Below are 24,074 nucleotides of genomic sequence, written 5' to 3'. Positions count from 1 at the left end.
GTTTTCCTCACGCGACTTCCAGCGCGGGCTGCTTGTCAGGCAGAAGGGGCGCGTGCCCCGGGGGGACGGAAGGGGTTCTGTTGTGTAAGCAGGCCGGCTTTTGTAGAATAGATCCGCACTGACAGCCGCCTCGCTGCCATAATATGAAGGGAGGCAGCGGTCGGTCACATGACAATCATGGGGCGCACATGCCTCGATAGTTATGGCCAAGTAGTGTGTGCAGCGATTGCAGTGTAAAAGGAGAGGGTTCTGCTGTCTGTCAGACTGAAAATAAGGTAGGGCTGTGTTTTGCTTCTTTGTGTCACATGCGTCTGCTGTTGTGTTTGTTTTTGTGTGTGATTTTTTAAATGAAATAGCAGTTCAACATGGTGATTCCGCCCCCCCCCCCGTTAGTATGCACTGAAATCCGAACAGCTGGGAACGTATAGACAAGACACTATAGTGACCTGGGAATGCTGCATACGGCCGCGATGTTGCTGCCCCCTCCCTGTCTATTGGGATGACTTCAAAGACGCCACGGATCCGCGGTGCACAGCACGAGCGCCCCCTTTTGCTCTCTCGTGGTATTTTACGCCCATTCCCTATTCAAAGTGGTCATCCAGTGTAGAGAAAAACAAATAATTCTATTCTTCCAGGCCTGCGTCACTATTCGTCCCCAAAACAAGCATTCAGGATGTTGCTTTGTTTGATGACGTCAGCTGGAGTTTTGAGATCTATTGCGATACTATACACCGAGTGGCCCTTTAAGTCGCACACTATATGTTTCATTTCTACAGGCATAATACCAAGTTCAAATTTGAGAAGAATAGGGGAAAAAAGTACACAGAAGCAGTCGTTCTCTGGAAACCTAAATGAATGACCGAGATTATTACAACGTGGTCATTTACAGGTAACATGGGGTCTCACAGTGACAACTAATATGATGAACATGCATATGCGGAAATTTAAAAAAGCTAGTCGCAAACGCATTTGTTAAAGTGACTCCCCCAAATCAAAATTAATGTAGTTGCATTGATTACCCCATGTAGTCATGACAATAACTTTCAATTCAAATCAGATATAACATAATCTGAAATGCTGAATCTCACTTTCCTTTAATGCAAAGCTTCATAAAATAGTTATAGTATATTCACACTTAAGGTTTCAGTCGATGTAAAGATCTCGTTTTGCACATGGATTCGTATTCACAGGACTATCTGGTGTCCTTGAATTCGGGTCTGATTTGCAACATAGATTCGTTTTCACAGGACTATCTGGCGGCCTTGAATTGGGGTCTGATATGCAACATAGATTCGTTTTCACAAGAATATCTGGTGTCCTTGAATTGGCGCCTGATATACAAACCATCTATTCCCCATTATTTTCTTATGTCGCTATAGGCACACACCTGTGTCTAAAAATGGTCCCGTTTTGATCTCTTTAACAGCTTATCTCTCTATTAAATGTTTTAGTTTTCCATAAATTAACTATATATTTTTCCACAAGTACACAAACAGGAGTATTAACATGCGTATTTACTACCAGAGTCATACCCCAATGAGAGACAACACATCTGGATCCAATAGCTTCATGACTAAACTTCATTTTGCAGATTTTCCTAATCCAACTTTCAACAATTCTTTGTATGCGATTACATTGGCAACCACCACATAGAAAAAGTGGTGGGCGCAGGGGGGGGGGGGGGAGGGGGGGGGGCTTTAATACCACAGCTTTTAACTTTATTTTGATAAGAGTTAACACACTTAAAAAAAAAAAACACAGACCCTGTTTCCTAAAAGTGTAAACATATTTCTACTTTTGGGTAAAATTTCCTGACATTCATCAGGGCATGCTACCTATACTCTCTCTTGTAGTTGAACGGACTGAGGTAACAAGTGCTTAATTTGAGATAGTGGTTTCCGGTGTTTAGCACAGGCACTTAATTGTAAACACTGAAACTTATGATAGTCCACCACATGGTGGCGCTGGTTGTCTCACTTTGGGATGAGCACAACAATTGCGTGTCTAATAATTCAATATACATTAAACCCATAAAAATAAATATTACCTGCTGCCCACACTATCCCTATAGTTTTGATTGGCCTGAAATAGTCTGAATCGTCACACTTTTAGGAGTGTGATTATTAATAGTTTTATTGGATCTGTTATTGGCAGTGCTGGCAGAAACAATGGATGGTGCAAGCTGCAGTGGCCTCATGACAAGGGCCTGGCACTTACTCTCTTTTTTTTTAAATGATAAAGTAAGCACTGCGAGTGACTAGTTTACTTTTACTCAGGCTGTTAACAGAAACAAAAGTATGACCCCCCCAATGTTTGATCTTGAAATTTATGACTTGCATCACATCTTTGATGCAGGTGCTTTTCATACCTTATTTACTTGTTTAATAAAGCACTTTTTATAAACAATATCTACGGATGACAAATAGTAACCATTTGTGAAGTACGACAGCCACTGAATCTGCCCCTTTTTCCTTTTAAGACTTCATATACAATCTTTCCCAGTGTCTGATCTCATATGCCACACCCATTATCTTTTGACACTACTTGGAAGCATAGGCTTGCTTTTTTGTCATGTGGTTGTCCTTGGCAGTGAAAGCACCTGCTTCTTTTCACCCCTTTAGATGGGAGTTCTTTACATTCACCTAGCAAAGCAATATGCTTAAACCTTTATCCTTATGACATGTGGCTAACGCTGGGTAAATTCAGATTTTAAGCCCACAGAAAAGTAAGCACATCCTACCTTCCAAAATAGACATTATGGGCATCATTAGGATGGGGGGCGGACAAATCCTGCCTTAAAAAAGGACCGCCCACCATAAGTGCGGCGTTTCCGTGGGGGTGAATAGGATGCGTCTGCCACACTAGCGGGCGCATCCTGCATTTTTAACATTGCGGCGGGCTGTGCATTCAGCATCACCCGCCGCAATGCCAAAAATGCATGTTGTGCAAACGCATGCACAACGTGGCAGGCACCGCGCAGTGCTTGCCATGTTGTGCATGCACATGCAAGGGGGTTCCATAGGTACCCCCATGTGCACCCCCTAACCCTCCCCAACATCCTGGGGGCCCGCAATGGGCCCCCAACTTCAAAATCTGCATGCCTTTCCGTGGCGGAAAGGCTGTCTCCCACCTGGATCCTGATATGGATGGCGGTGTCTAGCAGACACCTCCACCATATTAAACCCTGTCGACCGGGCAGAAAAGCTGCAGACGTTCTTTCCGTCCGTCGCGGTACCCCTGCCACACTAATATGGCGGTGGCATTGGGTGGCGGGCGGGGAAGAATGTAGGGTGGATCACTACCGCCATGCGGGCGGTGGCGATCTGCCCTACATCCTAATGGGCCCCTATGTGTTCAAAGTTATCTGGAAACCCTTATAAAAGAGAGCAGCACCAGATAAGTATTTACTAAGTTTACATGCAAGTAAAATGCTCTTGAGGTGGAATGCTGCAAAGCTCAGGTGCATTCTGCTTCTTTTTTTCAAATGGGATATTTACTATTTATGGTCACCCAAGTTTTTTAAAAGGCCCTCATTTGCACGAGGTTCTTATGAACCACCCTCTAAGTCACCACACACAAAGAGTTGGCTATATCATTCTTTTCTTTCTTATGGTGTGCTTGTAAACCACCCACGTGTATTTATAGTGTATATTGTTGTTTTATGAACAATTCACAATGGTCAATTTATGCTAACTTTTATCTGCTGCTAGTCCATCCAGGTTAAAGTGGGCAGCTTCAGCACAGTACAGCAAGTTGCATATCTTTATTACAAGACAGGCATGATGCACATGCAGTTGTGTGTGCAATTTTCTATACTCATCCATGTTCTTGGCATGATCCTGACATGTTGTCTGATTGCGGTTGGCATGGAATACATTTGTGTGAGAATATACACTTGCGTATTTCCAACCCATTTACCTTTTCGCCATTTCACAGATTTTAAGCATGCTGGTATTCAAAGGAAACTGAGCGTATTTCGTAAGATACGCTGTGACTTGGACACAACTTCAACTCATGTTTCAATATTTATAGGTTATATAGTAATTCAGACAAATAAAAAACACAGCTCTTTCTAATAGATGAATTTACACTGGCATCATTTTTGTAAGGGAGTATTCTCCTATTATTAATACAGTTAGGATTTTTGCTGTCTTTAGGAACAGTGTTCTTCAAAAGTCTGATCTCTCAAGAGACTCTCTTCTTATTTTCTTAGTCTCTCTCTCCTGCCCCCTTACTTCATAAGTCTAACTGCTACATGCTGGATAACACAAGCAGTTTAGCCGTGACTAAGCTAAGAGCCTCATGCTTACAGCACAAAGAACAGCTGATGGACGGAATGCTGAATGAATCAAACATTCACCCCAGTCACAGATCCGGGTAAAATCCATTGTTTTATTGCACGCCACACCATTCCAGTTCAGACCCAGCCATATGCAAATCAGTCTTGATCCTGTTCCTCATGGGAACAGACCAGCCCGAACTGCCAAGCCAGGTCTTCCCTGGACCAGAAACAAGCATCCTTGGACCGGTTTCGGGTAACACCCCTCATCGGGCAGCCTATCTTGAATCTCATGTTAAAGCACACCTATGAAGTATTGGCAATCAGGTGTGGTCCAAACTGAAGTGGCATGGTGTGCAAAGTAACAATGGACTGGCCTGCGTCTTCAAGTAATTACCAGCGGCTGAGAATAATTCAAGCATTCCATCCATCACTTTTTGTATGCTTCATTGTGACGTCCTACGTGGGAAGTGTATGCCCAGACAGAAACTTAGCTATACTTGAAGGATGAGGCCTAATACGGGTGAAAACGGTCTTGGATGGCTTGTGTTATGGTTCGGGGAGGACCTTGGCTGGCACTTCGGTCTGAACTGTTCCCATTTGCTCAGGGCCAAGACTGATTATTATATAGTTGAGTCCAAACTGAGGAGGCATGGTGTGCAAAATAACGATGGACTGTGACTCGCCCCGAGAAATTACCCTTGGCTGAGATTATTTCAAGCATGTTATCCATAACATTTTCGTATACTTCAGTGAAGTACACCTATGGCATAATACATTCCCCTTTTTTTCACGTTTGGTTAGGCCCTGCGCTTGATCCACCAGAGGGCAGGCGGACTCCGTTGAGCATGGCGCGTGGTCATAATAGCATAGACTGGCCACTGAGCCTGATGTTGGCAAACCCCCAGCATCTGTCTATGCATTGTGCCAGGGTCTTTTCTTACAAAGAGCTCTTTATTTGTGAAAAAAAGATGTGACTTATTTAAAAAAAATAGATTTTTTTTAAAATCAGTGTTTGAAAAATTGCCTACAAAATCGAGGCAGCGTGACTGATTGCCTTCTTCAAATGAGACCATGCTAACTATCCCTATTTTGAGGAAAATACTACATTTCCCCACTTTTCCTTGAGTGCTCATAGACTGGGAGCAGCTAAGCAATCATATATTATTCTTGTATCTCTTTGTTGTCAAGGTTGTCTTAACACATGGTGAATGTGTGGTCCTGTGCTGTATAGAAGCTCACTGACATACATGGTGTGAGATGCCTCTTTCTTAGACGTCTGGGATGTGGTCTCGGTAGCCAGATCACTTTGAGGATGGGACTGTTCCAAAGGACTCTGGTTCTTACTAAGGCAGAGCACCTTAGTAAGAACTAAGTTGGTTTCGGAGTTCTGGCATAAAAAACTCTCAGCTGGCAATTCTGAAAGCAATGTCACAGCTAAAAGAGGTACTGTAGTCTACTTATGTTCAAATTTCAAAGCAAGCATTTACTTAGGTTGTCTTAAGCGCAACATCCAATCAGCACTGAAATAGTTTCAAGCACTTCATCCAATCAGCATTCGTCATTCATTGCATGCTGTATCTCATCCTCTAAAAAGTCTTTAGTTTATGATTTGTCCCTCTTCTATCGCCCCCCTCTTTTACCTTTGAAACAGTTATTATCCTCCATCGGCCAATGGATGTAGGTGGTTGCTGTTCTATGTTGTTAAAATCAATAAAAAAGATTTACACCATAAAAAGTCTTTAGCATCTACCACTTTCTATCATGGTCTGGTAGGTCCCAGAACTTCTTCTCACAAATCATCACACAACCCCTTCTAATAATCATCAATACCTGCACCTTTCAAGCCGTACTACAAAAAAGTTGTCACTAAGGGGCAGACTTTTAAATTGAAAGAAATATTCGCAATATTAAAACGTTCATCCAGGACCCGACTCAAACAAATATTCATAAAAGTCAGAAATGATTGCATCATTGATTTACATCTAAAATTTGCATATATTTCTGACTTTTTGCCGATTCATATAGAGCCCCTCGATTATGTAGGCAATCTATGCAAGACATAGGGCCTTTTTTGGAGCTTGGTGGAGAGGGACATCTGAGAAAATCTGGGAGACGTCATTGACATCAGTGCTCTTAATACAGCAAAACAGGACATCTGCCATACTCTTAATACAGCTCTAGGTCCTGTCCTCCCCACATATTCCTAAAGTTTGTTCTCAGGATGGACAAACCTCAGGAGAACTGTGGAAATGTGGATCTGCAATTTTTTGCTTCACTTTTTTCTGTACGAGCAAAATGTTTTCCCAGAGAATAAATCCCTTCTTGAACATACAAGAAAGGGTTAGAGGAACAGTTTTCTGTCCCACCTTTGAAAATCATGTCCTGTAGTTTTACATAAGCTTCCATGGTAAGAAAAAACCTGCATACTTTTTATGAACACCCAGAAACCTATGAGTTTATGGCTCTTCACTGCATTTTTCACGACCACCTAAAAACGCCTTCCTGAGCAACCCCTTTCCTACCTCTGCCCAAAACTTACTAAAACTAACATTGCTTTGTTTCTGTGAATCAGAGTCAAGGCATATGGGGAGATTACATTTTACCACACCAAAGTTTCACTGAGGTGCAGACGAATATTTGTGTATCAAAAGTCAATGCAAATTAGGATTGCAAATGTATGCAAGTCATGTTCTGCCATACTTCAAGGAGTTGTTTTCAAGGAGTTGTTTTTTTCCCAGTACAAATTGTCCATCCGATTAAAAACAAAACAAACTTTCTCTACCTGAAATTTCCAATTTGGAAATTATTGATCGTGCTATAGAAATGGCACATAGAAATACCAGATATATACATGTATACGTACATACATGTCACAACAGTTACCAAAAAGTAGAAAAGGCGATTTCTTCCCTGGCCCGATTTACAGCCTATTTTTCATTTCAACACAGAGGCACACAATTAACATTAATGGTGCAAGAGTTTTCAGTGCTCCATTCAAAATACCTTCTGGAATGGTGAGCTTTCACTTACAAAAAGCTCTTCGAGGGCTTCTGCATTAATTTAGTGCCCCCAGTAGGTAGCGCTCTAAGGATTCTCCTGTAACTCCACACCCTAGTGATTTTAGATTCTGGAGCACACATCATCCTCTGGCCCAGTGGCGGCAGCTGCGGAATGGGGGTGGTAGGGCTGGGCGGGGGAGGATAAAAGAAAAAATATCACTTACCTGATTAAGGCTGTAGTTTCATTTCCATCCTCTTCTCTTCCTGGCTCCTGGCAGCACACAGGCTCCACTAAGCCAATCACGACGCTGCTGTCACCAACATGACAGCAGCGTCTTGATTGGTCTGAGGGGCCAGTTTGGCTGCTAGGACAGTGCCTGGGAGCATTGCGACTGTTCTCCACCCGCTGTGCAACACAGCCAGAATGAGGAATGCTAAGTGCGCATGACTGTTTGGCCAGTCCAAGATGGCCGGCCAAACCGCCATGCGCACTTATGGTGCACCAACCACGCCTCCTCCCTTTGACCCCACCCCACCCTAACCTGGCCCCATAGCCCATACTAATAAAAATAAAATGATTTTTATCATTTAATTTTTCCTTTTTCCACTGTTCTGAGAGCAGTGGGGCGAGGCTCCTTCGCCTCAGCGGAGGAGCCGCCACTGCGTGAGTCTGGCCCTGTCATGCAAATCCGATTCACACCGTGTCACAGTGCTAGAAGCGTGAGCTGCTGAGGAGGACGCCATGTTCCAGATCTTTCAACCTAGTTTATACATCGAGGGCTGGCCTCACACACGAACATTCACACCGATTCTGAAACGATTCTGATTGGTCTCTGTATATTCTGTAAATATAACGCCTGGTCATAATTCTCTTAAACATTTGTAGCTAGTAGTGACCAAAACCCTTAAAATAGTCAGACTGTCCATTTTGCAGGGATCCTGACCCAGTGAGGAGGTGTTTCCTTAGTCTGTATCTGTCCAATTGGTATGTAAAGCGGGGCTGCGTCCATAGAGCAGCACTGTAACGGAGCTCGGCCCGGTTTTGGCCTCTTCCGGTCTCCCATAGTAACACACAATTGCTGAAACTCCTGAAAAGATCTAATCAAAAGATTGCATTAAAAGAGTTTTGACAGAGCAGTGCCGGTGCAAATGGGAAATCTAACTCACAGTGGCAGCATGAAGAGAGATGTGAGCTGAAACGGCAGACCCTCCCGCTTCATGAGACCGTTTTTCTTGGAAAGGGGCTAAGGTACAGTAGTTGCTTATTTGTGAAGAAGTCTTTCCTAAATCTTAGTATAAAATAATGTTGTGCTCTTACATTTGTTTCCTGTAACAGGGAGGAAAAACAAAAAATGGTAAAGCTAGTCCCAAGTTAGCGTTTTTTTTAATGCTGTGTTTTGCTTTATAGGATTTGACAAGTAAACTGTGAGTTTACTATGCTAATTCTTTTTCCGTATAATGGTGCACATTCTTATGGGCCCATTAATAAATGCATAAGCTAATGAATTATGCAAAGACCAGGGAGTGTGCGACACAATTACACACTTATATCTCTGTCTATTGCGAGAACTGTTGGGTCCACGCACTGTTGTCTTTCTTCCATTGCAGTGGTTAGGACTGGTATATGTCAGCACTGCAGTCTTTCTTTTATTGCTTTCATCATGGAATAATTCGGTAGCTGTGATCACCCTGGGTTCGCCCGACACTGCAGCCATTCCCTTTGCCCCAAATTAATGTGTGCGGGGTTTTAGTGCTTCTACATTCATTTGGCCAAGATCCACTATATATTAAACTGCTGTCCCTGGGAGTCAGTACTGAAAGTGCTCCATTGCTAAAAGACTGATCCACTGTAACCATTTTCTCATGGCTAAAAACGTTAGTTACCATGACAGAGTTTGAAAGGTAAAGCAAAATGCATGTGTTAAAGTAAATCATGCGAAAACAAGAAAAATATGTTTAACGCCTAGTAGAACAATCTACCAACTGGACATTACTACAGAATAAGTATGACACAATCCTACACAGATACTCTCCCTGATCCCACCCAAAGCCTTCCGCCTCTGAAAATGTGCTGAGGGATGCATCTATTCTTCCAAATTCAATGTTTTTTTTAATCATATAGTGATCATCGCAGGCTCTTCGCCAAGTTTTTCACCAAGAAGCAATGTTGGTGGAATTTCGTCCAGTTGCACTTTTGTGGAATCCTGCAATTCCACCAGAAGAGAATGGGTGTATTCATCTGTGCATATGCTTATATTGCATTTTTATGATTTATTTCCGCCTTCCACTATTTTTGTGATACAGATTTTTCTCTGATTCACTCTTTGAATTTCTTCCTTCTTCTGGTATTCAGAACTTGGTCATTCCACACCTTTATTCAATAATATGTTTTTATCCCTGCTTCAAATGCCTTTATGTACTTATTTTTGTCTTTTTTGGACCATTCCTTTAAAGTAACACCCATCACTGACATCACTACGAAATGGCAAAAACTGTATTAGGAGCACTAAATTAAAGTTATTGCCATTATTAAAAAGATGATTATGCGAATGTGTTCTGATGAGGAGGTGCGGTACCAGAATATTACTGTCACACTATCATCTGACATAAGTATTGTGTTCTAAATGTCATCTACAAAAATATCCTTCCTTTGGAGATTCTGAAGGGAAATCTATACCCAATGGCACACTGTTTTTATAAATGGCATTTAGGAGACATTATTTACGACAGACAATAGTTTAGTACAAAATATTGTGAGATACAAGCATGAGCAGGAAAAGAGATAAAAATGTAAGAAATATGTCACTTACAATTTCTTGCCTCAAGACCACTCTTTTCCGTTGTTAATATTCTTCCCAAAATGCAAGTTGAAACAGTGGCATAGCTAGAGGTTTTGCCGCCTGGGGCAGTCCATAAGTATGCCACCCAGTGACGGCTGGTGCAGGTAAGATTGGGGGGGGGGGGGAGTAAGGCGACAGATAAGGGACTATAACGTTTAAAAAAAGAAGAAAACTTACCTTGCGTACAACACTGCCCCCCAAAAATATGCAGCCCGAGGTGGACCACCCCCCCGTCCCCCCTCCCCGGTACACCACTGAGTCTTAATCTTGATTCTAGGGTGAAGTATAGCAGAGTCAGGTCGTGAAGCAATGCCATTTAATAAACACCTGGATTGCACATTGTGTCCTGCATTTGTATACACACAGCATTCTCATGCATCATGTTGAACTTGTATTGTTGTGCACATCAGCTAATGAGCGTTTTGTATGGCTTGCAGGAGTAGGTTTTGACCGTGAGGCGAGCATACGCTGCTCTCTCGTTCACTCCCAGTCTGTGTTACAGCGGAGGCGAAAATTGAGAAGAAGGAAAACCATCTCTGGAATACCCAGACGAGTGCAACAAGAAATAGGTGTGTTAATTTTACTTACGCTTAATGAAAAGTCCACCATCTATAATAGCCTACTTTATGGTGTTCATATTTGCAAAATTAACTACCGTCTTCTCAAAAGTGGAATACTTTTTTTTGTTTTAGATACAGAAACCATTTTTTGTGACTCACTTCATTGTAAAAACATGCCAGATGATGTATGCAAACATATCCATATAGCGCATATAGAGTGCTTTAGTGCTCCATGCGATTCAAGCGATTTTACAGAGCGTACAAGATTAGAACACCAACAGTAACAAGGGTCAGGTGGATCAGTTGAAAAGTAGGGCTAAAGAAGAGTATAGCTGATAGAAATATAGTAGAAGTATTCTGAATTTGTGGAGCAGAGGTGTACCATTTCCATAAGTACTTAACGTGGTTAAGAAGTATGAGGTCTTCAGAGCAGGGACATCTTATGGGACCTGGGTGGGGCAATACACCACTTCAATATCACAAATTCTTTAAACAGAGCGTCCTGGGGAAAATATTTAAAGACCAGACTGTATTGTATCCCCGCACTACCCTTAAAAAACAACCAAAGAAACTACTGGTCTAAGAACAGAAAAATAAGGACAGCAAAAAGCTAATGTGTCTAGGTCAGAAAGATAACTGTTCACACCAATAATGAAATCCCATCAGCCCACCGTGGTGGCAAATCTCATCATCTGGGATTACCTCTTGATTGCAAATCCTAGTGCAACCAAAGACTGCACCCTTCTCAACATCAGAAGGGAACTCAAGATGTATTTATCAGTGGCCAGGTTTGACTTGGCTCAAATCCCAGAGAATGGTAAGACAAATTCTTCTTTAGAGGGGGTGCTGATGATAGTTGTAGTGCATGTAAGTGAATGTGAGAAAAAGAAGTGCAGTTTTAAAATTGGCTACTAGGAAACAGAACAATTTTAATAAGCGCTATCCTAGTGTCAAACATAAAAACAGTGCGTATACATTTTGAAAGGATAACTGTGAAAAGTGCGCTAGAATGACAGGTCTACATGTTTCAGCCTTTGGATTAATTAAATCCAGGCTTTCATCAGGACCATTATATAGAAACACTACTGCAATATTGTGCATACAGTGTGTAAAACCTTAGTGCAAAATCTCAAAAGAAAATGGTTGGTTCGATACAACCTGCCGTTATCTGTGTATCCCGAAAGTGGTCAAATATCACAGGATCATTGGACTCATTCCTACAAAAAACAGAATATGCATAAATAATACTTAAAGACCCAACACATAAACAAAATGCTGTCCAAATTCACACCTTCCAAAAACTACTATTTAAAAGGTGTCGATATTATCAAATATATCTCTCTGTGTACATATCCCTCCAAATTGATTCCAAAATATTGTTTAACTCACCCGTCTTTTTGCGGGAGTACTCCTCACCTCACCTGGCATCCGCTCAGGTAATGAGGCACTGCTGTATGTTGCAGGTAAACATAAAAAATCACAATAAGAGTGGAAATCCTCTGAAAATTAGTTACCCAACACGTCAATATAACTCTGTCACGTTAAACACCGACCAATGGCACCATCCAAAGGTCCATATTGTTCAGATGAAAAAACAATCAAGCACATGCATCAAAGCATTTTGCGATCGCAAACGGTGCGAATTGCAAAAATTGGCCGTTTGCGATCGCAAAAATTGCTTTTGGAATGCATGAAACAAGTAGCCCCGCGCAATTTAAGAAATCGCAAAATTTGCGATTTCTTAAATTGCGATTGCATTTAAGGAATCGCAATTTGCGATTCCTTAAATGCAATGCAGGAAAGTAAAAAGATTTGCGATTTTGCAAATAAGAATCGCAATTTACCATCACTTGTAAGGTGATGGTAAATTGCGATTTTTTAAAAAAAAGCATCAAAGTGCATTTTTCAAAGTCCCATGTTATGCAGGGTGTCCTTTGGACACCCCTGCACCCTTGAAATTGCATTCTTCATTTGCGAATCGCTAATTAGTGGAGAAGTGTGGATCAGGGGTTAGAGGCGGCAGACCCGGAAGCTGAGATCGGCCCTGGACCAGGGTTCAATTCCCCGCCTCGGCGGGTCTTGGGCTCAAAAAATTCCACGGACTCGATAATTCTCGCTCCGGTGCCTTCTCAACTCACGGGTTCACACTCTGCGACTCTGGGCAATAGCTTGCTTAATCTCCACAACGGCCCCTCGCGGCGGGATGCCTGGCTTTCACCTTGTGGATACCCTGCCGGGGTATCTCACAGGGGAATACCAGGACGGGTTCCCTAAGCAAGCGCCGGGAAACCCTTTGTGGGTAGCTGTGCCCTATATAAGCTCAAATACATTTACATTTACATTTAATTGCGATTCACAAAATGAGAATGTCTTCCCATTCATTCCTATGGGCCTCTAGGCCCATAGGAATGAATGGGGAGGGATTCCTTAATTGCGTCTCGCAATTTGCGAGTCGCAATTAAGGAATGTTTAGAAATCGCACATTTTTCAGCGATTTCTACATGCGTAGGCATTTGCAATTTCTTAATTGCGATTCCTTAAAAATCGCAATTAAGAAATCGCAAATGACTACAATGATGCATGTGCCTGTTAGTTCATAAAAATCTCATATGTGTAACTATAGGCTGATTAGAGCCACGTAGTAATATCTCTAGTTAAACCTGAGCCTGATCCACTTCACATAGCCGGCTGTGCAAGCGGCAGGTTGTAACAACGGCCGCCACAGGGTTTGCTTATCGGGATTTACTAGCAAACTGGTTATGTTATAGAAATAGGGTTACTATCAACTTGCACTCACACGAATGTCCAGGAAAGCAGTGTCTCTGCTCTTATGGGGTATGAAAACAATTGATCTTTTTTCAGAGATTTCTAATTATGTCTTCTTCAATTCTAATAGTATATTCTGTTCAGTGCAGGACAGTAAATCAAAATCACCAATGGGAAAAAAGTTTGAACCAGTCCTACACTCAATGGAGTTCACATCTAGAAATAGACAATGGAGGCATGACAGGCCATTGGCAGCACGTCATTGCCAGTCTGTCCCTGAATCTATTCAGTGACTCACACCCTGACTTTATATGCCATTGTGCACTTATATGCCCATTGTGCACATTCCATAATGGCAAATTGATACAGTGTCTTGTTAGGGGTGGAATTCATCTGTTTCCCAGGATGCTACCTTCTTAAAGTCTGGAATTGTCCTCCACCCTAGGCATTGCTGCAGTACCTCACTTGGGTTGAAGCTGGTCACATTTAAGCTATCAGTTTATGCAGGCATAGGCTCAGCCTTCCTAGCCGATTGCTTCTAGGCTTGTGACAGGGGCTGGCTCTCTCGCTTTCATCAAGTCCAGGATCTGCTTCCCTCAGGGTTGATTGTTACTTCACTGGCAAGAGCTTCACCAGCCAGCTGCCCTCTCCAACTCCGACACATATCTCTCATAACATGTGTATCATCTCCACAATATTTTTTGTGGCATCAATTAAATCAACTCCCTCTTATTCAGCAGCCCACAGTCAACAAGTCATTAATCCGATCATAATGTTTGTTGCGTAGGGGAACATACTCATACTAGCCATCCTGCTTCCTTGTATATGGACACATTTTAGAGGCACAGACAGAAAAATCAATGCTGCTCTCAGAACCTTTGCCAGTTGCTATGGGGGTCTTCACTCTCGCTATTCAGGTATATTCAAAATTGCAACCTGCAGTGTGGCGGTTAATCTTGTGTAAAATGCAGTTGAGCCATTTTCGATGAAACCATAGTGGATAGAAGGATTTTAAAATAGATTTGTTGATCAATTAAACAACAGTACTCATTCAAAGATTGTCTCATACTATGGGGCAGATTTATATTTTGACGGTAAGGATACTCTGTTGCAATGGCAGCAGAGTATCCTTACAGCCAACATATTGGCACATCCACCTGATTTAGATGCGGGTGGACCATAGGTCACCGCCATAGCCAAACCTCTCCGACAGAGTAAGGCCCATCGGAGAAATGGCTAGATGTCCGCCCACCCAATCAGGATGGAAGTACAAATTGCCATTTTACTTACTGTCAGTCACCCCCAGGTAACTCCTGGCAGTGAGGGATAGTAAAACTGTCAAAATGCTCCCCTCGCCATGGAAGTCATCTGCATTCCATTTTGTTTTTAAACCGTTTTGGGGATTTTCTTTTTTTAAATTAAAAAAAACTGTTTGGTTAGGGCTGCGTCATGCTGAAGCAGGCCTACACCAACAGCGAAATGCATTGGTAGGAACCACTGTGTCGGCGGTTCCTGACAATGCAGTATAAATGACCGCCTACTTGGCGGTCATTTATAAATGTGGCAGTGATACCTCCACCCTGAGGATGGAGTAATTTACTCCATCCCCCTGGTGCAACTACGGGCTGCCCTTCAAATTATAAATGAGGCCAAAGTCCACATTTCAGAGCAAAGAGCAGGTGAACAGCAGCTTTTAGATTTAACAGGAGGTGTCTTAAGGCCTTGATGGAGGAAGAGTCGGCCAGTATTAATAGCATTTGAATAGTCTAGTCACTGTGGTGAGGCTGATGATGCAGTATTAACCAACATGAGTGTCTGTTAGTGTTTTTACTCACTTGATTAAGCTGAGGTTCTCTTAGCCTATCAAACACTATTCCCAAATTCCACTGCATAGTAAACAGAGGAGCACTGCCCAGGCTCCAGGGCCACATGAGGAGTTTTAATTAAGGAGAAATGGTCATGGCAGCTAGAATTTCAGTCTTGGAACCATGGATTGCAAGCCAGTTTCCCACAGCTAACACTTAACCTCACTCAGACTAGGATGTAGTATTTGTAACAGTGGGAGTTATTAATGCACCATTCCCTTTGCTTTCCATTGTTCTGCAGCTGAAAACACAGAAACATCTAATCTTACAAAATCCATGCAATAGTGACAACAAAGATGAAAGTTGTAGACATCCTATCCTGACCTTTTGAAGGTCAATAATAAAGTTAGAAGTGTTCAATCAGACACTGTTGTGACTGTTCAAAGTGCCTAATTAGTATGTTTCCTGTCTTAGTAGTGTTGTTTAGCTGCAGTTATGGAACAGCAGCCTCACTTTTGATAAAAAGAGAATTTATATTTTGTGCTTCAGATTCAGAATATCTAATTGTTACTTACAACATATTTTGATTTGTTTTCTACATGAGGCTTCTCTGCCTCCTCACTTGTGCCACTGATTTTGGTTTCCCACTGTGGCATCAGTGTCAGTTTTACCCGATTTGTTTCCGTCTAACACGACTGTGATTGAAGACCCATCCATAAGAACATTTGGTTTTGTCTTCATTTACATTTGCGAAACACTCAGATACACAGGTTGTCCTAATCTTCATTTAATTTACATATCCTGGGAGTTAGAGGGTAAAATATTTTCAGTGAAAATCCACAGGATGTATCCTGACACATGAGAGAGGTGCTCAAGTGAAGGCAGTGCATAGGTGAAACTCTTGTGAAATTTATCATGAAGTAAGAACTCTAATGAAAGACTTATTTAAAAGATGTACATTTCTATGAGTGTCAGAATAATTTGTAACTAACCCTGATCTTGTTGTATATTTGTGTTGTAGATTCAGATGAATCGCCAGTGGCCAGGGAAAGGAATGTGATCGTTCACACAACGCCAGACTTGGCCAGTGCAGTTGGAAGGAGATCTGGCACCCGGGACTCTGAATGTCAGACAGAAGACATTCTTATTGCTGCACCTTCACGGAGAAGAATTAGAGCACAGAGGGGCCAGAGTGCGGTGGCAGCTCTCTCTCATTCTGCAGGGAACATTGTTGCTTTGGCAGAAAGTGGTGACCACATGTTTACTACAGCGATTACCAGCCGCATTCGATCACGGAGTCTTCCTAGAGAAGGTGCTCGAATCAGTGAAGCGGATCACAATCTTGGTGCTAAAACTTCGATTTATGAAGCGGAAGACTATTTGCCAAACTCTGAAAGTGACCTGGATAAAGGCCAAGATAGCATCATTGACAAGGGTCTGCAAGACCACAAGCCTGTAGGTTTGACTTGCTCTCAGCACCACCATAGCCCACAACTCAATATACATGAGAGAGGGCGATCAAGGCTGTCAAGGATGGCAGATTCGGGGAGCTGTGAGATTTCCTCAAACTCTGATACCTTTGGGAGCCCGATTCATTCTTTCTCAACGTCAGGAGTGCTGACAAGTCACATGGATCAAAAAGATGACCATCAATCCTCTAGTGGAAATTGGAGTGGAAGCAGCTCAACCTGTCCTTCTCAGACATCAGAAACAATCCCACCCGCCGCCTCTCCGCCACTGACTGGCTCTTCACACTGTGACTCTGAATTGTCTTTGAACACTGGGCCCAATGCTGGAGAAGATTCCAATCTCTTTATCTCAGAGCAGTACAACGATGATCCCATGGACAAGATTAGAGGCCATCGGGCGAGCTCTTTTACATCTACAGTTGCCGATTTACTTGATGACCCGAATAACAGCAATACAAGTGACAGTGAATGGAACTATCTTCATCATCATCATGATGCCTCATGCCGACGAGATTTTAGTCCAGTACGATCAAAGGCAGACAGTTTAGATTGCCCAAGCTTTACCAGCATGGCCACTTATGACAGTTTTCTGGAAAAATCTCCCTCTGAAAAGGCAGATACTGTTTCACATTTCTCTGTGGACACTGAAGGATATTATACCTCCATGCACTTTGATTGCGGTCTTAATGGTGGTAAAAGTTATGTATGTAACTATGCAGCAATAGGATCTGGTGGCGGCCATATTACAAGTGGAGCTTCCAGTCTTACCAACTGCATTTGGCGTGATTATGTTGACCACAGAAGGCAGGGAAGACAGAACATCTCTCTTAAGAAACCAAAGGCAAAGCCATCCCCACCAAAACGCAGTTCATCTTTGAGGAAATCTGATAGCCACACAGACGTTCCTGATAAGAAAGAACCAAAGATAAGCATTGGACAGCATATGCCTCACACTTCCAGGGAAATGAAGTTGCCACTCGAGCTTTCAAACACACCTTCGAGAGTGGAAATTTCGGGTCTATCCAGTCAGAAGGAACTTTCATGGGTGAATCAGGAAGACAGTCGCACTCCGGAAGCTACATCGTTCAAAGAGGATGGTGCTGAGCAATCTCACTATGCAGATCTCTGGCTTCTTAATGACTTGAAGTCGAATGACCCTTACAGGTCTTTATCGAACTCAAGCACTGCTACGGGTACTACAGTCATTGAATGCATCAAATCGCCAGAAAGTTCAGAATCCCAGAATTCACCGCCCAGTTCCAGGCCCTCTAGCCCATCCATTCCCTCAGTAGAAAATGAATTTAAATTAGCTTCCCCCGAAAAACTGGCTGGTTTAGCTTCACCATCCAGTGGTTATTCAAGCCAGTCAGAGACACCAACCTCATCTTTCCCAACCACTTTCTTTTCTGGGCCATTGTCTCCAGGGGGCAGTAAAAGGAAGCCTAAAGTGCCAGAAAGGAAGTCTTCACTCCAGCAGTCGTCTTCAAAGAATGGCAACACAATTGTAAACAAAGATTTAGAACTTCCAATTATACCTCCTACCCATCTTGACCTAAGTGCTCTTCATGTTTTAAATAGGCCATTTCCTTATAAGCCCCAGCACCATGCTTTCACTCACCCAAAACAGAGCTTGTTCATTGACACAGTCAATGTAAATCCTACACAATCCCTTGCTATCACACCTTCTGTTCTAAAATCTGTTCAACTCAAATCAATCAGTAGGCATGAGGAAATCAGACAAAAAGACAGCACAGATTTTCTCTGCAGACAAGAATCCAACCTCACAGAGGAAGCCTTTTCTGCAAACAAATGTGGGCCGCCGGTTGCGAGGAAACCAATATCACGCCAGTTCTCCATTGAAGAAGCTGTGCCCTTTATTGAGGCCTCTCCTGTTGAGGCAGTTGCAGAAGAGCTGAATTCAGATAAGGGTGCCATTTTTCATGGACAAAACATTCCCACTTACATGACTGAGATAGTCACCAATGAGGTTATGATAGAGGTTCCAGCTGTGAAAGACCAATTATGCACTGCCCCTGAGCATCTGCAAGGAAGCGAACAAAGGGAGACCTCTATCTCACGCCTGAAAACTAACAACACAAGCAATTACGACCTTAGGTCATCGTACCAAGATAAGTCCCATGAGCATTTACCAACTCAGCATGGAATTCCTGTAGGCTGTGCACAGGTACCGGAGTTAGAATCCATGGATGGACCCATTGCCCAACCGGATTCAAAAACCAGTGCAGAAGGAGTTTATTATCAACTAAACAATCAGCTTGAAATGAGCAAAAATGACAAAAAAGTGCCTGGGAATAGTAGCGTCAATGAATCAGACATCTCAACTGTAAACGCTCTCAGTGAAAAATGTTCGGAGCAGGAAATTGACAACGTATCAGGTATCCTGACCAAAAGTGCCTCTGATGACATCATGGCAGAGGAGATGCAAGATAGCATGGATGATACTTCATGGAGAGGTTAGTCCTTCTCTATTTTTTCATACAACAGTGATGTAGGGGGCATTGACATTATATCAAAATTCTTTTTACAAGCGCTTGTCCTTGAATTGTACGTTAGTCTATTTAATATTCCAATTGAGTATTTGTGACCTTGAACCTTCTATGAAAGTTACTAGAAAGTACCTCATTGCGCAATTGCTTTCATTGAGATGTTTTACTATTGATTGTAATTGACTCGTTCCCCCCTTGGATTGGCCAACCTGCCCCATGAAGACAGTGAGGGACTTGGTATACATGTGACATGATCAGCAGTGGCCGGCGCAGGTAAGTGCGGTGGGGCAGAGTGGGATGAAGGGGGAAGTCGAGAGACGTCGGAATTCGTAAAATGTAATAAATAAATAAAACCTATTCTGTCGTTTGTCGACTCTCCCCCTGCCAGCCCCCCTCCACCACCCCACTGCGCTTACCTGCACCTACCGCGGCTGCACATGATGTATTTCTATCCTATCTCCAAGAAGTCATAATATAGGAAATTGTGTAAAAATGCTAGTGCAATCGTTCTCCTGCTTCAAGTCTCCCATGTAGTTGACCGAGTGAGTTTCTATTTAGCAGATAATAGTCCTTAAAGCAGTTTTCATGTTAATATTTGACCAGTCCTGAGAAAGTATAGCTAGATAACAGAAAAGGAAGATTCTTATAATGATACACGTGCTTCTTAGAAGCAATGGTGACACTAGTGACAGGTTTTTCCAAGCAAAAACTGACAGATGGAGAAGACTCAACATCTCAAAGGGTATGCCCAACCCTGAACCAGTGAATAGTCAGTTATCTTAAACAACAACAATTAGCTACATAGGCTGGGCCTGCCTTTAGCATGCAGTAGGTGATGTCTGTAAAGCAAAAGTTCAGCAGCCATCCTAATGCCATCCACTGTTGATGCCTGTCTGATCAAGCCCACCTTCTTTCTCCCCGAGCTCCATCAGCAACAGTTATATGAGTTCAGTATTATCTATATGAGCACTGGGAGGCTTTCTTTAAACTGCGGAAAGATGTAATTACCTTTAGCAATCTTTCTAGTATTTCTATTAATTTAAAACTTTCAAAATTCTTTTTGAATTTTGGGTGAAAAAATTAAGGGCAACTGGGGCCAGACTGGAGGTCCCAGAGATGGATTTTTGTCTAAAAGATGTGAGATTTTTTCTCTTCTAGGGTTATAATGCACCAATAACTTCTTAATTGCAGGGGCAAGAGCCAGTTTATGACTTCACATGGATCCCCCATGCCAACATAAACAATCCTATTCTCTTTTTAGATTTCACAGTGTATAATCTCCAATTTGTTTAAACCCCACATTTCCAATTTGTAATACTGTACAACCTTATATACCAGTTATCAAATGGGGTACACAAGGCTGTTACAGGCAAACTTGACCAGTAATGACTTAACAAATCTGTAATTTGTGCTTTGGGAGATATGGTCCAGAAAAAGACTCCTTACGCTCTATGAAGCTAATGTCTCAGTATGCTTCAAAGCACCATAGGGTAAATGCAGGTAGGATGTGTTGTCTAGAACTGATCACATTCATCAGTAAGGCCTTCTAGTCCAGGAGTATGGTCTCATAGCAGATCTAAACCCAGACTGCTGATCTTGCAGAACACCTCAAAGGAGGCTTCAACTACATCTCAGATTAGCATTCACTAGCAGTTTCTTCTCCATTTCAGTATATACACATGCCCTTAGTAAACTAGAGAACATTTGAACTCTTTGGCTGTCATTTTGTTGTACTTAACAAAGAGCGTACAATATATTCGTGAGTGCATTTTTCATTATCTTGTACGAAAGGACAATTTCATTTTCTGAGAATTTTTTCTCTTTCTGGGCGATTTACTAACTAATTCTGCATGTGCCAAATTAATTTCAGTTGATGCACAGGCACACACATGTTCACATTGCTGCCAGCAATATAACAAGCTAACATAGCCAGTGTCACAAACAAACACCACTTGTATCACAGTCTAATGTGGCCAGTATGGGATAGTAATATGGCCCTTGTTTCAAATGTCCGCCGAAGAATTTATGAGCTAAAAGATAATGTGAGCAGCATGTGAAAAGAAGTTAATCCTGTAACATGAAAAGCTGGGCACTGTTTGCTTTAGGGTACCTCACAGACTTATAATCATCTGTATACTTTTTGTTTTAAGAGTCCTCTCAGAGTGACGATTCCTTAGTGTCACCGATGGGCGAAGATTCTCAGCCTGAAGCAGATGACGTCTTTGTGTCTCCCAACAGGCCCCGAACTACAGAGGATTTATTTGCAGTCATTCACAGGTAAGCTAATGCATCTCTGCGACACTGCTACATGGCTAGATCCTACTCTGGTTATTGTCTCCAAACTTCAAAAATGACACTTTCAAAAATATGACTTCTGAATTATTAGTTTTAAAAATAAATACTTTCAAAAAGTAATCTGTCCAAGAATATGAGTTCCCAAACTATACTGAAGTTAACAACAGTGTCAGAGTATGAAGAGGTTAACTGTTGGGGGTTAAGTAAATAAGGTATAAGATATAGGGATTACAGGAATAGTGTGTTACAGGTCTAGGACATGGGTTTAGGACTTTAGGGTATGGGTTTGGGGTTAAGTGTGTGTGGCTTTGGGTATAGGGGTATTGGGTTAGAAATGAAGAATTATGGGTTAGAAATTACAGGTATTGGGTTATGAGTTAAGAGCTTGAGGTATGGTTTACGGGTTGAGACATAGGTTTAAGGATGATTCAAGAGTTGGGGTTAAGGGTATAAATAAGGGTTACAGTTCTGGGGGTTGGGGTATAGAGGTAATGGAATTGGATTAACGTTTGGGGTGTAGAGTGAAGGGATTAGGTGTTATGGGTATATGGTATGAGTTAGGGTTTAAGGATTAGGCCTTTAGGTACAGGTTATAGGTGTAATTAGTAAGGGGATAGGGTTAGGTTTATAGGTTAGGTTTATAGGTTTAAGGGCATAAGCCACAGGGTAAAAAGGCTAAGAGCTTAGGGTAAGGTTTGAAGTTTAGGTAAAGGGTTGCAGGTATAGGTTCATCGGTTTGGTGTATATGGTTAGAGTTTGGAGTTTGAGGATATGTGGTGAAGAGGTTAAGGTGTATGTTTTAGAGTTTATGGTTAATTTATAAGATGTCGGTTATGGTTAAAGGGTTAAGGAGAAAGTGCAAAGTATATTCAGTTATGAGTTTACAGTTTGTTGTATATGGTTATAGCTTGGGATAAAGGGTTAAACCTTATGATTACATTCGCTTAGTATTGCTGTTGTAAGTAGGTGTTAAAGGTGTGTTGATGGTTACAATTACTTTCAGTCTATCTCTTGAAAAGAATAACATGAAACATTTATCTTCAGTGGAGTGCTGCACTTTATTAATTTCAATGGAACAGATGCAATTTTGAAGTAATATAGTTGGAGTTGTTAAAACCAACTGATGCTATTTCTCAGTAAACAAAATTGAAATATCAGGTACAGCCACTCCAATATATATATATATATATATATATATATTTTTTTTTTTTCTTGGAGCACATGCGTGCCATCACAAACAGGGACAAGAACTACCCGGTGGCACGCCACTTCGAGACCCACCATAACAGTAACAGGGATCTCTTGTCATTCTATTTAATTGACCAACTAGGAAGACAAGAAAGAGGTGGAGATAAGATCAGAACCCTCAGGGCTATGGAATCCAGATACATTATAGACCTTCAAACAATGAAACCAATAGGTCTCAATAATGATGAAGAACTTTGGGTACATCTGGATTGATATATAGGGGTATCTCTTTACAAGTAATGATCTGCAACCTCTGAAAATGAAATACAATAACATCATCTGCCGTACTCATCCCTGCACACAGTAGAGTATGTCAACTATGTACTTATATCAGGGAGTCACATGCCCATACAGGGCTAAACGTACAAAAACAAAAAACAAACATGCCCATCCAGGGCGTTAAAGTTATCTATGGACTCACACACATGTATGAAACAACATGAAAGAGAAAGACCAAATGTACACGATGCACTTTTATGTATTGTCTTGAAATGAAGGTTGAATTACATTCATACTTCCCTTCAGTGGATTATGTAGTTCCCCATGTAGATCGCTCTTGTGGAGGACATATAACGATATTAATTGTCAGCATCTAAAATATAGAAGTATTGCAATATACACACATTTATATAATGTATATATGTACATACCATGAATTGAACTGGTCGAAAACGAATTCTCTTTAAGTTGTCTGTGAGCCAAAGAATGTCTAAATGTATCACGAAGGGAAGTTTTTGCCTTCTTTGTTTTTTTAATGCACGAGCACTTTATTGATCGCCATTTCTCCTATGCTGCATGGAGAACCAGTATGCATTTGCACTTTTCAATATGTCTGCCACTATTTTCATGTATTGATTGGCTTAGTCCTCTTTCTATTGTTAATAAGAGATAGAGTTTAAATGGCGATTTTTTACATTTCACATTTGACACTGAGGAAGCCGTTTCACGGCGAAACGCGTTTGTCTTTGGAAGGGGTGACGGGGGTCTGTCAATAAACCAAAAAGTATCCAGCTCCGAGTGCCGTCTGCTTTCCTTGATGTGAGCGAGCGTGCAGCAATATATATATATATTCACTGAAAAAACCATAGGTTATAGACCATATATAGTTAGGAATTTGCATTTACAAAACCTTGAAAATTCACTGAAAAAACCATTGGTTATAGACCATATATAGTTAGGGATTAGCATTTACAAAACCTTAATTTACTCGCACAAAACCATAGAAATTCGCTTATATAGTTAGTTGCAATAACTATATATCGCGCACCCGCAATCCACTGCTGATGATGTCACATATTACATC

The 24,074-nt window shown here is 41.7% G+C and overlaps 1 protein-coding gene across 1 annotated transcript in view; it reads left to right on the top strand.

Annotated features, from left to right (window-relative positions):
• NHS (NHS actin remodeling regulator) overlaps nt 1–24,074 on the top strand; it is a 468,488-nt gene that overhangs the window by 429,247 nt on the left and 15,167 nt on the right. The window contains exons 6-8 of the mRNA XM_086949799.1: nt 10,559–10,690; nt 16,274–19,195; nt 21,379–21,505. Coding sequence (XP_086805925.1) covers nt 10,559–10,690; nt 16,274–19,195; nt 21,379–21,505 — 3,181 coding nt within the window. The remainder of the gene's footprint in view (nt 1–10,558; nt 10,691–16,273; nt 19,196–21,378; nt 21,506–24,074) is intronic.

This window comes from Lissotriton vulgaris, unplaced genomic scaffold, assembly GCF_964263255.1.
Source record: "Lissotriton vulgaris unplaced genomic scaffold, aLisVul1.2 SCAFFOLD_370, whole genome shotgun sequence".
Taxonomy (NCBI): domain Eukaryota; kingdom Metazoa; phylum Chordata; class Amphibia; order Caudata; family Salamandridae; genus Lissotriton; species Lissotriton vulgaris.
Note: the sequence above shows the minus strand (reverse complement) of the source record. Positions and strands in the feature narration are given on the sequence as shown.